The following is a 16,919-nucleotide window of genomic DNA, read 5'->3' as shown; positions in this document are numbered from 1 at the left end:
GCATTATTCAAAATTGTTTGGAGGGGCTTGGAAAAGAGCTCAGGAGAATCCCTGCCTATTTTCTGACGTCTTCTATCTGCAACTATTTTATTTTTATTTTTTATTTTTGCAGGGCAATGAGGTTTAAGTGAAACTTTTCATTTTAGAGAATTTACCTAAGGTTTAAAAGGATAAGTGAGGGGCAGCTAGGTGATGCAGTGGGTAGCGCACCGGTCCTGGAGTCAGGAGTACCTGAGTTCAAATCCAGCCTCAGACACTTCACACTTATTAGCTGTGTGACGCTGGGCAAGTCATTTAAACCCAATTGCCTCACCAAAAAAAAAAAGTATAAGTGAAATACACAATCTGACCTGGCCTTTGAAGCTCACTTTCTATCCATTATGCCATACTTCTCTTCATTATAAAAACAATGGACATTTTTAGAGAATGAGATAAAGATGAAATTATATTTGATCTTATAGCAAATCTGTGAATCACTAGATTTTATTGAAAAGGAATAACATGATCAGTTTCGTACTTTAGGAAAAATTACATTGTATATATAGTGTAATGATTGGAAGGAAAAGAGGCAGGAGACAGGAAAACCAACTAGGAATTTATTTCAGTAGTCTCCAGGTGAGAGATGATGAGGGTCTGAACTAGGATGATTCATAATATATTGAAGTTAAGTGTGCTAGTGTCAATAGAGAGATGCCATAGTGGTAAAATGGAAAGATTTGGCAACTGACTGTGTATAAAGTGAGGTATAGAAAAAGGAATTGACGGTGACATGAAGATAATGAATCTGGATGCCTGAGAGGATGATGATACCCTTGAAAATAATAGGGAAATTTGGAAGGGGTGAATTTGAGAGGAAAGATAGTTTAATGCAAGCCAAGATACTGGTTAAAATGTATTCATTAAATCTCATCCCATAAAACTCATTTTGTCCCATCCAAAATAAAAATCGAAGAAAGCCTTTTATCTGTCACTTCCATAGACTATAGGGCCCACTCTCCAAGGGAGAGTAGCTGAAGGCCCAAGGAGACTTAAGGGCAGGGAGCGGATATCATATAGACATCAGACTCCTAATGGCATCTGTGCAGCTGCTGCTGTGAGTATACTAGAATCAGTTCAGTTACTACTGCCTTGAGGGGCTCATACTAGACTTACTAGGGGGCAGGTTAAGAAATTGCAAAGAGGGAAGGAAAAGATAAAGTAGCAGATGTGCTGGATGGTAAGGGTAGGTGTGATTGTGCTAGAAATAAGGCCTAGGAATGGCTATCACAGAGAAGATTAGATAAACCTTTCTACCCTCTAATTAGAAAATCACACTGTCTGTGGAATTAAGCCATGGCCCCTTTGGAATCAGACTACCAGAATCAATTATAAAAAAGTGTTTCTAAGATAAATGCTAAGTTATCCTATCACATATCTATTGTGGTCCAATATGACTAATATTTCATCTGAATATGGCAGAGTGGACAGAGTGCCGTCTTTCAGATCAGGAACACCTAATTTCAAGTCCAGTGTCTCAGGAAGCTCACATTAGGAGCTTCCCACTCCAAAGAAATTTTCACACAAAGAGCTCCCTATCCCCATGAAATACATTTATCTGTTAATATTGGGAAATCTCTTTTTCCCCAATAACTATTATTCAACAGTCTCTGGTTAACAATGATAACTTATTCTTTTTCTAGATTTTGATGAATGTTTTCCACATCCTTGTGTCTGTGGGCCTGGAAACTGCTGTAATACCTTGGGAAATTACACCAGCATTTGTCCTCATGAATCTATGCAAATAAGCGGTGGATATAACTATATGGGTATGTAAAGTTCTAGATAATATATCATTAATTTTGAAACGAGATGAAATTCTATTTAAAAAGTTTGACATCTTTATAATCAGTAACAAATTTGGGAGGTCAGTAGACTTCTTGTATATGGAAAGTTTGAAATGGCCTGTCATAATATCATATTTTCTAAACTTGCCTACAAAGTTTCTGAGATTTAAAAAAAATATTTTCATACATAGAATATAGATTTAAAGTAAACATCAATAAATTACAGGTAGTTCTTCTCAAAACATGTTTATGTGCTATTTACAAGATATGAGCTTTACCTAAAAGTGAAACAACTTAGAATTAAAAATTTTAGTGATGAAAGAGGTTGTTGTGGTCATCTAGTCCAACCCCTTCATTCTATAAAAGATAATGCCTGAGAAGTCAAGTGTATTATCCCAAGTCATAGGTAAAGTAGGATTTTATATTTAAGTCCTCATTTGGAGATGATTAGCTTGACGAAATCCAGAAACAAATAATCATAGTTAGCAAACTATTTGATAAATCCAAGGACCTGAATTACTGGGTTGTGGACTGAATAAATGACAGAAACTTCTGGGAAAGCTAGACCGCAATGTAGTAGAAATTAAGTTTAGACTAACATTTCACACCATATGCTACAATTGGCACCAAATGTACATGATCTAAATATAAAAGGTCATATTATAAACAAATTAGAGGAACAATAAAGGAGGTACTATTCATAACTATAGAAAGGAAAAGAATTACTGACCAAAAATGGACAGAGATAACAGGACATTACATGAACAATTTTGACTGTATAAAAACTGCAAAGGTTTTGCACAAACAAAATCATTACAATTATAATGAGAAGAAAACCAAGTAATCTAGTAAGAAATCTACAATAGATAAATAGGGGAAAATCTCTAGCAAACTTTTTGTTAAACTCTGATATTTTATTCAAAAGCCCTTCTACAATAGAAAAATGTTCAGACGGGGTTTTTTTTGTTTTGTTTTGTTTTGTTGTGTTGTGTCTTTTGTGGGGCAATGGGAGGGGGGGGTTAAGTGACTTGCCCAGGGTCACACAGTTAGTAAGTGTCAAGTGTCTGAGGCCGGATTTTGAACTCAGGTAGTCCTGACTCCAGGGCCGGTGCTTTATCCATTGTACCACCTAGCTTCCCCCAGACAGTTCTCAGAAGAAGAAATACAAGCTATCAACTGTATGAACAATATTACATATCACTAACACTAAGCAAAATGCACATTTAAGCAAACTTAGATACATCAACCTTGGACTACCTCACATGCATCAGATTGTCAAAAGTGATAAAAATGGAAAATGGAGATTTTTAGAAGGGATATAGATGGCAGGAACAGTTAGTGGAATTGTAAATTGGTCTAACCATGCTTTAAGTAAATTTGGAATTCTTTTCAAAGTTACTAATATGTGCCTAAGCATCAATACAATGGATAGGGAAAGGACCCATATGCACGAAAATATTTATGGCACTTTTTTTGATGGTAGGTGAAAAAAAAACACCTAGAATTAGAGATGCCCATAAATAGGGAAATGATTGAAGAAATTGTGGTATATGAATGTCGTAGGATATTATTGTATGAGGAAAATGATGAAAAAGATGTATTAAGAGAAACTTGAGTATTGCAGAGTGAAGTGAATAAAATCAGAAAAAATTATATAACAACTATGTTGTACAAAGGAAAAGATTAAGAAAGAATTTACACACTGAACAACCACACTTCTAAAAGACCAATGATGAATGGCAAAGAGGTGCTGGACTAGCAGTACATAATGTGACATTTTCCAAAATGGTCAATGTGTGAATTTGTTTTGCTTGGCTATTTTCATTTGTTACAAGGGAGGGCTTTTAATTTTGTAGGTAAGGATTGTGTTGTTGAGGGAGAATAGTGATAAAGTGATGCCAAAAAGAGAGAAACAAAAGAGCTCTAATAAACATTTTTTAAAGTTCACAGAAGATAGCTAAAAAAAGTTCAGAAACAGACTAGTAGGACAGCTTTTTAACTGTTGAATGTAAGGAAACAAGCTGTACAAAATATTCACAGTTTTATATAAATTTTTTTCTCTTTTCTTTGAACATGGAAGTGATTACATTTGTCAAATTGATACTATTTTTTAAAAAATTTCTTAGCATATTCAAAAAAGCCTGCCAGAATTTAGGTCTACAATCATCTTAGCTTCAACAATGGACAGCTAGTTTATTTGTCACTTTACAACTGGTTTTTTTTTCTATTTATAGACATGAGAAAAAGCTTTTGCTACCAGAACAAAACCACCTGTGAAAATGAGTTGCCCTTTAATGTAACCAAGAGGATATGTTGCTGCACATATAATATTGGTAAAGCTTGGAATAAATCTTGTGAACTATGCCCAGATTCAGGAGCAGGTGAGATTTCATTTTCATGTGTCTGTTAAAGGTCAATATAGAAATCTAAATGTCCATTATAATAACTGTGCACTAAATCCAGTGCAATTTAAGATCTCAGAGGCTGTGTGGAGTGCTGAACTTGAAGTCAAAAGATGCAATCTAATACTGATTCAGATATTCACTGGCCATATGACCCTGGGAAAGTCACCTATAAAAACTTGAGTTTCTTCATTTGTGTAATGTAAATATTTATCCTTGTACTGTTGTGAGTAAAGTGCTTTTGCAGACCTTAAAGTGATACACAGATGTGAGTTGTTATTATTGTTTAAATACTTCTGCACATAAAATCAGGACAGTCTGGTGACTAGAGGAGATAAATTTTGGGAGTTCGAACACTTAAAATGAACGGGCCATTTTGTTTTATGACTGGAAAGCCAACAGTAATTTTATATAATTCTGTAGTATATGTCTAATGAAAATATACACCTGAAATCCTTTTCTGCTTTATAATAAGCATTTTTCTATTCCACATTTTTGTATTTAAAGTCTTCTAGCCTGCAGAAATTATATTTGCTCACCAAAATTTATATGGATAACTCACATCCCTAAATGTACCTCTTTCTTCCTCCTTACCTATATTTCTGCAGTCCCTAAAGACAGGATTAAGATGGGATAAACATCTTCCTTATTATACACATTCAAATTTTCTGCACAAACAGAAATAATTATGAAAACTATATTGAAAAGATCACAAGATCATAAATTTAGAGCTGGAAAGAACCTTCAAAGTAATCTAATTCAGTGTCTTTCATTTTATGTTTGAGGAAACTGAGGCCCATAGAGGTTAAATAGCTTATCCAAGATCACACCTATGATGTTAGTATAGTGAAGATAAAAGACATTAAAACTTTGTAGATATCATGCTAGATTCTCATTATTCCTACTTTATAGGATCTGGATCTTATAGGCTTAAGGTCAGTGTTCATTTCATAGCTTCATATACTATGCATGTATAGGTGGTTTTTTAAAAAAAATCATTAAAAAAGATTGTAAATTGTTATATATCCATTTGAATATTGTACTTAATGAGATAATGATAACCAATCACTGGTGAAACAATTAAAAAGATCAGATAGATTTAATTAACAAATTATAATGGTTGACAAAATAGATTTTCTCATGTAAACTAGAAACCATTTATACTAATGGATACTTAATTTGCTCTTTGTTACACAAACACATCCCAATATGTTGACAAAGATGTGGTGACCCTAATATCCATTTATTTTCCATAAGTTTATTCTTTTTTACAAAGACATTATTAGCTTTTCAAAGAATGATAGTTGATAACCTCTGTTAGAACAACTAATATTTTACTCTAGAAACAAATATGAACTAATACATGTTAAAAAGGAAACAATAGGGGCAGAGCCAAGATGGCAGAGAAGCTGTGACTTGTGTGAGCTCTCCCCAACACCTCTTCAAATACCTTCAGATAATACAATAAAACAATTCCTGTAGCAGCAGAACTCATAAAAGGACAGGGTGAAATAATTTTCTAGCCAAAGACAGCTAATAAGGTTGGCAGGAAAGGTCTGTTGTACTGGGGTAAGAGTGGAACACAGTCTAGCCCAGGCCATGCCAGCTAAGACCCAGCCCCAGTAAACCAGGAGCAACCTCAGGAGCCTCTGAATAAGCAGAAATAGCAACTGCTTCTGGAACTCTTAGCCCACAGATGGTAAGGGGGTCAAACAGTTGGCCAGAAGGAGATTACAGGGTTTGCTTTGCTAGCACTGAGGCAGGACTCTTGTTTTGCCCATACTTGGATTGAGGTCACAGTTTTGGGTGGCCGTCCCAGACTGGGGAATAGAACAAGCACACCAGAGCTTACAGCCACAGTGGAACAGGACTCTGTTCATAGTTCCAGGGCAGAAAAGAAGACCTGTGGTTGCTTGTAGACCAGAGCACAGGTCAGGAGAGTAGTAAATATACCTTTCCTTAAATAATACCAACTTGGAAGAACTAAAAACTTATAGATTCCTAGAAGTATCTCTGAAAACAGCTGCACAATCCCCCTGAAGCTTGGCACAGTGTGCCCTCCACCCTGGAAGCAGTGTCCCACTTTAACAAAGAATTAAAAGACAAGAAATAGGCTGGGAAAATGATCAAACAGAAAAAAATGCTGACCCTAGAAAGTCTCTATGATGACAAAGAAGATCAAAACACCCTCAGAAGAAGATAAAAAAGTCAAAGCTCCTACATACAAAGCTTCCAAGAAAAATATGAATTGATCTCAGGCCATAGAAGCTCTCAAAAAAGGACTTTGAAAAGAAACTAAGAGAAGTAGAGGAAAAAATGGAAAGAGAATTGAGAGTGATGCAAGAAAATCATGAAAAAGTCAACAACTTGGTAAAGGAGACACAAAAAAATACTGAAGAAAATAACTCCTTAACAAACAGACTAGGGGGCAGCTAGGTGGCACAGTGGATAAAGCACCGGCCCTGGATTCAGGAGGACCTGAGTTCAAATCCAGCCTCAGATACTTGACACTTACTAGCTGTGTGACCCTGGGCAAATCACTTAACCCTTATTGCCCTGCAAAAACCAAAACAAACAAACCAAAAAAAAAAAAAAACAACAGACTAGGCCAAATGGTAAAATAGATACAAAAAGCCAATGAGGAGAAGAAAGACTTGAAAAGCCGAATTGGCCAAATGGAAAAGGAGGTACAAAAGCTCTCTAAAGAAAGTAACTCCTTAAAAATTAGGATTGAGCAAATGGAAGCTAATGATTTTATGAGAAATCAAGAAAAAATAAAACAAAACCAAAAGTATGAAAAAATAGAAGGCAATGTGAAATATCTCATTAGAAAACTGACTGGCCTGGAAAATAGATCCAGGAGAGATAATTTGAAAATTATTGGATTACATGAAAGCCATGATAAAAAAAAAAAGCCTACACATCATCTTTCAAGAAACTGTCAGGGAAAATTGCCCTGATATTTTGTAATCAGAAGGTAAAATAGAAATGGAAAGAATCCACCAATCACCTCTTGAAGGAGATCCCAAAATAAAAACTACCAGGAATATTATAGCCAAATTACAGAGTTCCCAGGTTAAGGAGAAAATATTGCATGCAGCCAGAAAGAAACACTGTGGAGCCATGGGAAGGATACCATGGGATCTAGCAGCTTCTACATTAAAGGATCAGAGGTCATGGAATATGATATTCCAGAGTGCAAAGGAACTGGGATTACAACCAAGAATCACCTACCAGCAAAACTGTCTATAATCCCTCAGGGGAAAAAATGGGCAATCAATGAAAGAGAGGACTTTCAGGCATTCTTGATGAAAAGGCCTGAGCTAAATAGACATTTTGACTTTCAAATACAAAACTCAAGAGAACCACAAAAAGGTAAACAGGAAAAAGAAATCATAAGGAATATTAAAATGTTAAACTATTTATATTCCTACATGGGAAGATGATACTTATAACTCATAAGAATTTAAAAATTACTAGGGCAGCTGGATGGAGTATATTTAGATAGAGGGCACAGGTATGAGTTGAATATGAAGGAATGATATCTTTAAAAAATAAAATTACTATCAGATTGGCTAATACGACAAAAAAGGAAAATAATAAATGTTGCAGAAGCTGGGGAAAAAAGGAACACTACTGCATTGTTGGTGGAGCTATGAACTGATCCAACCATTCTGGAGAGCAATTTGAAATTATGTCCAGCAATACCACTATTAGGTCTTTTCCCAAAGAGATCATAAAAAGGGAAAAAAACCCACATGTACAGAAATATTTATAGCTGATCTTTTTGTGGTGGCAAGGAATGGGAAATTGAGGGGATGCCCATCAATTGGTTAATGGCTAAATAAGTTGTGGTATATGAATGTAATGGAATACTATTGTGCTATAATAAATGATGAGCAGGCAGATTTCAGAGAAACCTGGAACTGATGATGAATGAGATAAGCAGAACCAGGAGAACATTGTACACAGTATCAAGAATACTGTGTGTTGATAAACGGTAATAGACTTGACTCTTCTCAGCAATTCAATGGTCCAAGATTGTTTCAAAGGACTCATGATGGAAAATGTTCTCCAAATCCAGAAAAAAGAACTGTGGAATCTAGATGCAGATTGAACCATACCATTTCTATTTTTTTCTTTTTCTTTTTTTGTGGTTTTTCCTTTTTGTTCTGATTCTTCTTACACAGAATGACTAAATGCAGAAATATGTTTAATATGATTGTACATATGTAATCTATATCACATTGTTTTCTTGGGGAGGAGGGAAGGAGAAAAATGTGAAACTAGAAATCTTATAAAAACAAATGTTGAAAACTATCTCTATATGTAACTGGAAAATGATAAAATACTGCTATGAAAAAAAAATTAAATTAAGAGGAAAGAGGAATTTACTAAAAGAAAGGGAGAGGTCGAATGGGGTAAAGTATCTCACATAAAAGCAGAAAGAAAAAGCTTATACAGTCAAGGGGAAGATTGGGGAGGTGCCTGGGAGTGAGTGAACTTTACTCTCATCAGAAGTGGCTCAAAGAGATAACATACACATTCAACTGGGTATAGTAATCTATCTTACCCTGAAGGAAATTAGGAGGGGAAGATGATGGGGGGGTGGTGGAAGAGAGGGCAGATTAGGGGAGGGCACTTTTGAGGAGTGACAGGGTGAAAGGAGATAAAGAATAATGTAAATGGTGTGTGGAGGGAAATAGTAACTGTGAAAAAATTTTAAGCAAGTTTCTCTGATAAAGGCCATATTTCCCAAACACATAGAGAACTGAGTCAAATAAGAGCCATTTCTCAATTGACAAATGATCAAAAGATATAAACAGTTTTCAGATCAAATAATCAAAGCTATCTATAGCCATATGAAAAAATGCTATAGCTTACTATTGATTAGAAAGATGCAAGTAAAAACAGTCCTGGGATACTACCTCATCCCTATTGAATTGGATAATGGGACAGCAGAGGAAAAGGAGAAATGTTATAGGTGATATGGGCAAAATGAGACATTAATGCACTGTTGGTGGAGTTGTAAACTGATTCAAACATTGTGTAGAACAATTTGGAACTATGACCAAAGGGCTATAAAACCATGAATATCTTTGACCTAGTAATACCACTAATAGGTTGGTATCCAAAAAGAGATAAAAAACAAAAAGGTAAAGGACCTATAGGTACCAAAAATATTTATGGCAGCACTTTTCTGTTGGCAAAGAATTCAAAATTGAGAGGATGCCCATCAATTGTGGAATGACTGAACAAATTGTGGTATGCATTTATGATGGAACATTATTGTGCTATAAGAAATGATGAGCAGCATGCTCTCAGGAAAAACCTGGAAAAACTTACATGAGCTGATGTAAAGTGGAATGTACTGTGTACAAGGTAACACTTAGCTATTCTCAGCAATAGATTGATCTAAGACCAACTCTGAAGGATTTATGATGAAAAATGCTATCCATCTCCAGAGAAAGAGCTGATGGTGTCTGAATACAGATTGAAACATACATTTTTTAGTTTATTTTTCTTGAGGCATTTTTTTTTGTTGGGGGGGGTGTCTGTTTTTTTTTCCACAACTTGACCAGTATGGAAATGTTTTGCATGACTACACATGTGTAGCTCATATTTGTTTATCTTCTCAAAGGGAAGATGGATGGGGAGGGAGGAAGGAAATGAATGTGGAACGCAAAGATTTGAAAATGGATGCTAAAAGTTGTTTTCACGTGTAATTGGGGAAAAATAAATTTCTAAATAAAGTGTCAGATCATTTTTGTAAAAAGGAAACAATATTAAACTACTTACCCTCTTTATCTTCAAGTAATGTAAGTTGTGAAGTTTAATAAACTAATTAAATGTTGACCTAAATGGCAATTTTTAAAATAATATCGCTATATATGTAGGAAAAGATAAGGCTCTTCAATTAATAAATTTAAGTATACTTATTAAGCACTTACTGTGTGCCAAGCACCAAGTTATGCTGGAGATGCAAATAGAAAAGTTGACCCAATTGCTGCTCTAAGGGAAATCACACTCTAATTAGGAGAAACAATACATAAACCAAAATTCAGCTGCAGGGCAGATGGAAAGGTCTGCAAGTCCAAAGGGTAAAAAACGTGAGATTGACCGCAAAACTTAGAGGTCTTTAGGTGGCCTGTTGAAATGTATTTTACAAACGTTCTTCTTTGTCCATAATGAAAAATACAATTCCTCTATACAAATGCTTATATATAAAATGTAATTTCCTTGAAAAATTGTAAACTGGCTTGAAGAAGACACTGCCAGAGCAGCTAAAAAGAAGACTGGATTTTGAATTCTGAGGACATGGGCTTAAAAAGCAGTATACCATGCATATGGTCTTCAGCAAGTCATCTAAACTCTCTGGGTCTGATTTTCCTCATCTCTAAAATTAGTGGAGAATTTGATCTCTGAATTTTCTTACATTCTAAATCTATGATCCTCTGGCTCCCATTTTTAAGGGACTTCAAAATTGCATGAACCATTTAAAATATTTGCTTATAGGTGTTCATATCAATTATTCAGGAGATTTTTTTTTTATCTTTATGTTATCCCTTTTTTTCCTAAGGTCAGTGCAGGTTGATGTTGTCCTGATTGAAGGAACTGGATCTAATTCATATAGTAATAGGTAACATTTACCAAACACTGTCTTAAGCTTAGCTTTATAATTATCTCATTTCATCCTTACAACACTTCTCGAAAGTAGGTGCTTTTATAGATGAGGAAACTGAAGCAAACAGTGACTTGCCCATGGAAACACAGCTAGTAAGTGTCTAAGGCTGTATTTGAATTCAGGTTTTCCTGACTCCAGATTCTAGGGGAGTCGCTTATATGAGAAAATTCCTCCTTTCAATGCAGGAAGCACCCACATGGCTTTGAAGGTCTTATAAGCAGTGTCAGAAATAAAACTCCACCAACTTCTTTCACTTCACTTCTTCCTGGCTCCAAGGCCAACTCTTATCTATTATATACTATGCTGCTTATATTTGAGAAAAAAGCACTGAGGTTGTATTAAAAAAGGTGGAAAATGTTTGCTTGGAAGAAAAGAATACTGAGTAAGAATGACAACTATGCGGCAAATTTTATCAGTTATAACTATCATTGAAATAGCCATTTTTGTCAAAATGAATGAAAAAAGTTAAGTCCCAAGCAATATCTAATATTCTATTTTGTTCTGACTAAAAACAAACCAATTTCAGAACATGAGAAATTAGAAGGATGAAAACCTTTTTAACCAAAAAAGGTAGTTAATTTCCTTTGTCCACAAGCACATTTAAAAAACTAAATTCTTACAAAAACAATATTATCATAGTCTATACTTGTATTAATAATATTCAATTGAAAGATTTCTAATAGATATACTATGACTGTAAACATAGTAATTGTTGACATTAATCATTTCAAGTAGTTTGCATTGATTAGTATATTTTTTTTAACAAGTGTATTTGCTTTATTCTGATTTTAAAGTTGAATTTAAAGCCATATGTGGGAATATTCCTGGATTTGCCTTTGACATTCATACAGGCAAAGTAGGTAAGTTTTTTCTAAAATATGCTTAGTTACACATAACATATGCACACATGTATAGTATTTTACTAAAATTTTCCAGTGTTTTAAAATAGCAAAATATTACAAGAAATTATTATTTTTATTCTTACTTCTTGATCCTTATCTAAGTGTCTTGAGATGCTGAGGATTTGGGGACCTTGTTTTCTGCTAACAGGAAATGATTGCCACTTCTTAAAAGAATTACACATGCTTGTGTATTTCTGAATAATTAAAACAATACTTAAATGTGACAAATTTTTAAAAATACATTTATACCATAATTTTTTTAGCATATGGCATACCATAATCAATGTTTCTAAAAATTTTATGAATGTTGGGCAAATCTTGCACTCATTGATTTCCTGTGTATCAGCATTCAATATCTCACATCCAGAAAAAATTACAAATATCATATTAATGCACATGCTAGAAAAAATATTGACATTTTAAAATTTCTCAGTTTATATTGTTGAATTCCTAAAATAGCACTAAGAAGAAAAGGACACATTTGTGGTTGTTAAATACTAAACCCAAAGTGGCTCTTGAAAGGGGAACAAAATTTAAGAAGCTGTTTTCTCTCACCTCCAGTTCCACCCAAAGCAGATAGATTTAGTTGGAAAATAAGTAGTCTTAGAACATATGTCTTAACAAAATGATATGAGGAATGCCAAAGGTTTTGGGTTTTTTTTTTTTGGATTTTTCAGTATCCTTTTCTACTAAGTCCAATTTAACTTCTAGAAGACATTAGAATTATGGAAGGATTTAAAAAAAAAAAACTTGCAGCTTTTTTGCTTCATCAAAGAGACAATAATACCGATAATTTATCAAAAAGATGACAAAAGTTAAGATAACTTCTTTTATGTGTAGCTAAATTAGAATATATTGTTTCAAATGATAGTTCACTGGATAGGCAATAAAATGTTATGATTTAGTCTTATTTAATACATTTTCTCCTCAGTTGCTTGGAGAGAAGCTAGATCATGATTTATATATGAGTTTAAGTGACACAGAAACCACAAAACACTCTTTTAAATCATATACACACAATAGTATAAATTGTTCCAAAGAAAGTGAGTGAAGGAAAAGAAAAACTTTAGAATACTTGATTACATCTGTTCAATTTTAGACACTGATGAATGCAAGGCAAGTCCAAGTATTTGTGCAAATAGTGTTTGTATTAACCAGATTGGCAGTTTTCACTGTGAAGGTCCAACAGGATTCAGTTACAATGATCTTCTCTTGGTCTGTGAAGGTAATTCAAAATGCAGATTTATTTTCATAAAATCAAGCTTCTTATAATAATTTCTTTGGAAGGGATAGAGATTATATGATTTAATTAGTATTAGGAACTCTGTTTTTAAATTTTTATTTTATTTTCAGTTTCAAAGTCTCTCTTCCCTCTAACCTCTCACCTAGTCTTTGAGATAGCAAGAAACATACATACATACACACATGTGTATGTATGGACCTAAACAGCTAAGATTAATGTAGCTTCAGAGTGATTACTCAAGTTTTTATGAAAAGATACCAGAAAGGCAGCTTTTAATGCTAATCTTTAGGGGTTTTGTATAACATAGAATCTTCTTATTCTCTACCTTTGATTTCCAGTTTCATATATTTGTCACAGTACCAGTTAATAAAAATATAATACTAAATAATAAAGTGTCTCACTAAGTATTGCATAATAAAAGTATTTTAATCTTTTGTGAAAGTATTTTTCATTGTTATGAAAAATCAAAACCATATTTTAAATTATGTGTGTGTACATATATATTTATATCAGATGTTAGAAATTGGGCTCAATGTGTATTGGCCAAAGGACACATCACAGAAATTGATATAATATAAACACACAATTCTTAATTAAGAATTTTAAGCTATTAACAACCATATGACAAAATACTCCATAAAATCATTTTAGTCAAACATTTCAAGCCAGTCTTTTTAATCAAAATGTTTTCCCTCATATCCAGCAAATTTTCAGAGATGACAAAAGACAGGACAAGTCAAAGTTGGAGGGGCTTTGGAAAAAACATACAAATTAATATTTTGTTGGTAGAGTTGTAAAGTGCTTTAATAATTCTGGAGAGCAATTTGGAATTTTATTTTGCTTTGTCTATACCCTTTGACCCAGAGACACTACTATTATGCATGTACTTCAAGGTGGTCATTGGTCAAAGGCTCCATCTGTATCAAAATATTTATAGCAGCACTCTTTGTGGTAGAAAACTACTAAGTAATGAGTAGATAAATGTAATGAAATATTTTCCTGTAAGAAACAATGGACATTATAAATTCAGTGAAACATTAAAAGACTTATATGAACTGTTGCAAAGTCAAGTAAGCAAAGCCGGGAAAACAGTGTCCACAGTGATTACAATGTAAATTTTAAAAAGACAACAAAATGGTAAACTGAGTTGTGGAATTAGAAAAAAAACAAATTGGTCTCAAAAAAGAAATATGAGAAGATACTCCCTTTCCTTCTTAAAGAGGTGGGAATCCACAGGTATAGAACATTGTATATCATGTCAGGTTTATGTGTTTATTGTTTTTTCTGATATCCTTATATTCATTTCTAAAAATCCCTTGTTAGAAGGGACGATTCTCTGGGAGGACATAGGATAAGGAAACAAGGGAAATTTAAGTGATAAAAATTTCAAGAAAATCTATTTTTTATATTGCAAACTATTAACAACCATATGAAATGTTTCCAAGAGGAAGAATTTATGACCAAAGATGGGATAGAAAACATTATGAAATGCAAAATGGATCATTTTGATAATATGCCAAAGAGATCATAAAAAAGGGAAAAGGACCCACACATACAAAAATATTTCTAGCTACTTTTTTGTGGTTGCAAAGAATTGGGAATTGAGGTGATGCCCATCAATTGGGGAATGGCTAAACAAGTTGAGGTATATGAATGTAATGGAATACTATGGTGCTGTAAGAAATGATGAGCACACAGATTTCAGAAAAACCTGGAAAGACTTAAACATGAACTGATGCTGAGTGAAGTGAGAACTAAGAGAACATTGTACATAGTAACAGCAACATTGTGTGATGATCAGCTGTAATAGAATTGGCTCTTTTCAGCAATGCCATGACCCATAACAATTCCAAAAGACTCATGATGGGAAATGCTCTCCATAGCCAGAAAAAGAGCTATATTTCACTTTTTTTGCTATTTTTGTTTGTTTCTTCTTTTTTTGTGTGTTTTTCCCTTTTGTTCTGATTCTTCTCTCACAGCATGACTAATGTGGAAATATGTTTAACATAGTTATGATGTATAACCTATATCAGATTGTGTGCTGGCTTCAGGAGGGGGGAGGGAAGGGACAGAGGGAGAAAAATGTGGAATTCAAAATCTTCAAAAATGAATATTGAAAGCTATCTTGACAGGTAATTGGAAAAAATAATATTAAAGACAACAAACAGAAATATGTCTCCAAATCCCTAAAAATTCAAATAAAAACAACTCAGATCCACCTTACACACAGCAAAAGATAGAAGTAGTCAATGTGTCTGATCCAGAAAAAGCCCTATATGTGCCAATATATTCATAGCAGTGCTTTTCTGGTTTAAAACAAGTAGATGCCCATTCATGTGGTACATGAATATGTAATAGAATATTATTGTTGGAGAATCACAACAGATATCTACAATGCATATCATATATTTTACATTTTTGTTTTAGATCACAATGAATGTTTTGAAATTCCTAATGTTGGTAGTCATGGCTTATGTGTGGATTTTCAAGGAAGTTATCAAAGTGTCTGTCACTGTGGCTTTAAAGCATCACAAGACCAGACCATGTACATGGGTAAGAAATAATTTCATTCTTAATCCTTAAAAATGTTCCAAAATAATTAAAAATAGTGGAAATTTTGTATTTAATTATGCATCATGAATGTTTTGTCATGTGCCTCATATATGAGTTAACTTCTTAAAACTAAATATTTTGCTAAGCTACTTTGGGGGTTCTCAGGCACAGGTCAGATCTGTGCTTTAAGGAAAAGCACTCTGGCAGAAGTGTATAGGACAGACTGGAGTGGGGAGAGACTCAGGGAGACCAGCCAGGCTTTTGAAATAATTTAGGCAAAAGGTGATGAGGACCTGAATATGTGAGGTGAAGAAAAGGTCAGAATCCAAGATTATAAACCTGAGTAACTGAAGGTAGCAGAACCAGAACAAGATACTTTACTACAATAATGTAAATGAAAACAACCTTAAAAGGCAAATAAACAAATTAATGAAATGACCAATTTGATCCCAGTGAACAAATCATAAAAAAATCCTTACTTTTGGTGGAAAGGTGGGGGACTATGAATGGAGAATATTGCATATGGTATCAGATGTGATTATTCTATTGTCCAGTTTTGTTTGAATTGTTTTGTTCTTGTTGCTACAAGAGGAAAGGAAGCCTATATAAAGAGAAGATTGGTATTTTTTAAAAGATATACATAAAATATATAGCATTTTAAAGTTTGTAGAGTGTTTTAGGTCACGGTTTCTCTTTCTACCACTCTAGTGAAGCAATTGCTAGAAGTGTTATTTCCATTACACAGGTGAAAAAATTAAGGGTCAGGGAAACTAGAGGCATAATGTATGATGATTTTCACCAAAGCTCAGAGTCGGCTCCATTTAAGTTATTTCTTCAATTCTTTGAAAAGTGCATTGGAAACCACTGTATTGTGATTATTCATTTATAGTATTATTCTTTTGTCAACCTGCAAATTATTAAAAAACCATATAATGAAAAAAATATAGCAAAATTAAGGTCTTTAATCGAGGCAGAGAAGTTAGAACTCTTGAAACTGCCTGAGCAAGTTAGGAGTACCCAAAGGTTGGGGCTGAAGGCAATTTATATAGGGTATAAACAACAAACAGCACTGTGAAAAGGCAGCTCTTGGTTGATTACCTTTTTTTTTTCACTTTAGTTTTTTACATAAACTGGTAATCAGAGGCTGGAATTGACAGTTTTCTCAGCCCCAGGCGATTGATTGCTCTGGGGAAAGGAAGCTAAGTCAATCAGTTCTCAGTAAATTGTGCTTTTGACTTTGAATTTGGCACTTCAAATTTATTAGGCATGGCCATTTTGATTTGGAGATCAGTGAGGTGTCATTAACCTCTA

General features: G+C 33.9%; 1 protein-coding gene across 1 annotated transcript in view; it reads left to right on the top strand.

Moving 5' to 3' along the window:
- LOC122750520 (fibrillin-2-like) overlaps positions 1-16,919 on the top strand; it is a 137,203-nt gene that overhangs the window by 55,345 nt on the left and 64,939 nt on the right. Inside the window, exons 15-19 of the mRNA XM_043997270.1 lie at positions 1,680-1,805; positions 4,058-4,204; positions 11,705-11,770; positions 12,912-13,037; positions 15,483-15,608. Coding sequence (XP_043853205.1) covers positions 1,680-1,805; positions 4,058-4,204; positions 11,705-11,770; positions 12,912-13,037; positions 15,483-15,608 — 591 coding nt within the window. The remainder of the gene's footprint in view (positions 1-1,679; positions 1,806-4,057; positions 4,205-11,704; positions 11,771-12,911; positions 13,038-15,482; positions 15,609-16,919) is intronic.

Source organism: Dromiciops gliroides, chromosome 1 (genome assembly GCF_019393635.1).
Source record: "Dromiciops gliroides isolate mDroGli1 chromosome 1, mDroGli1.pri, whole genome shotgun sequence".
Taxonomy (NCBI): domain Eukaryota; kingdom Metazoa; phylum Chordata; class Mammalia; order Microbiotheria; family Microbiotheriidae; genus Dromiciops; species Dromiciops gliroides.
The sequence above is the reverse complement of the archived record's forward strand: the minus strand, read 5'-3'. Positions and strand labels throughout refer to the sequence as shown.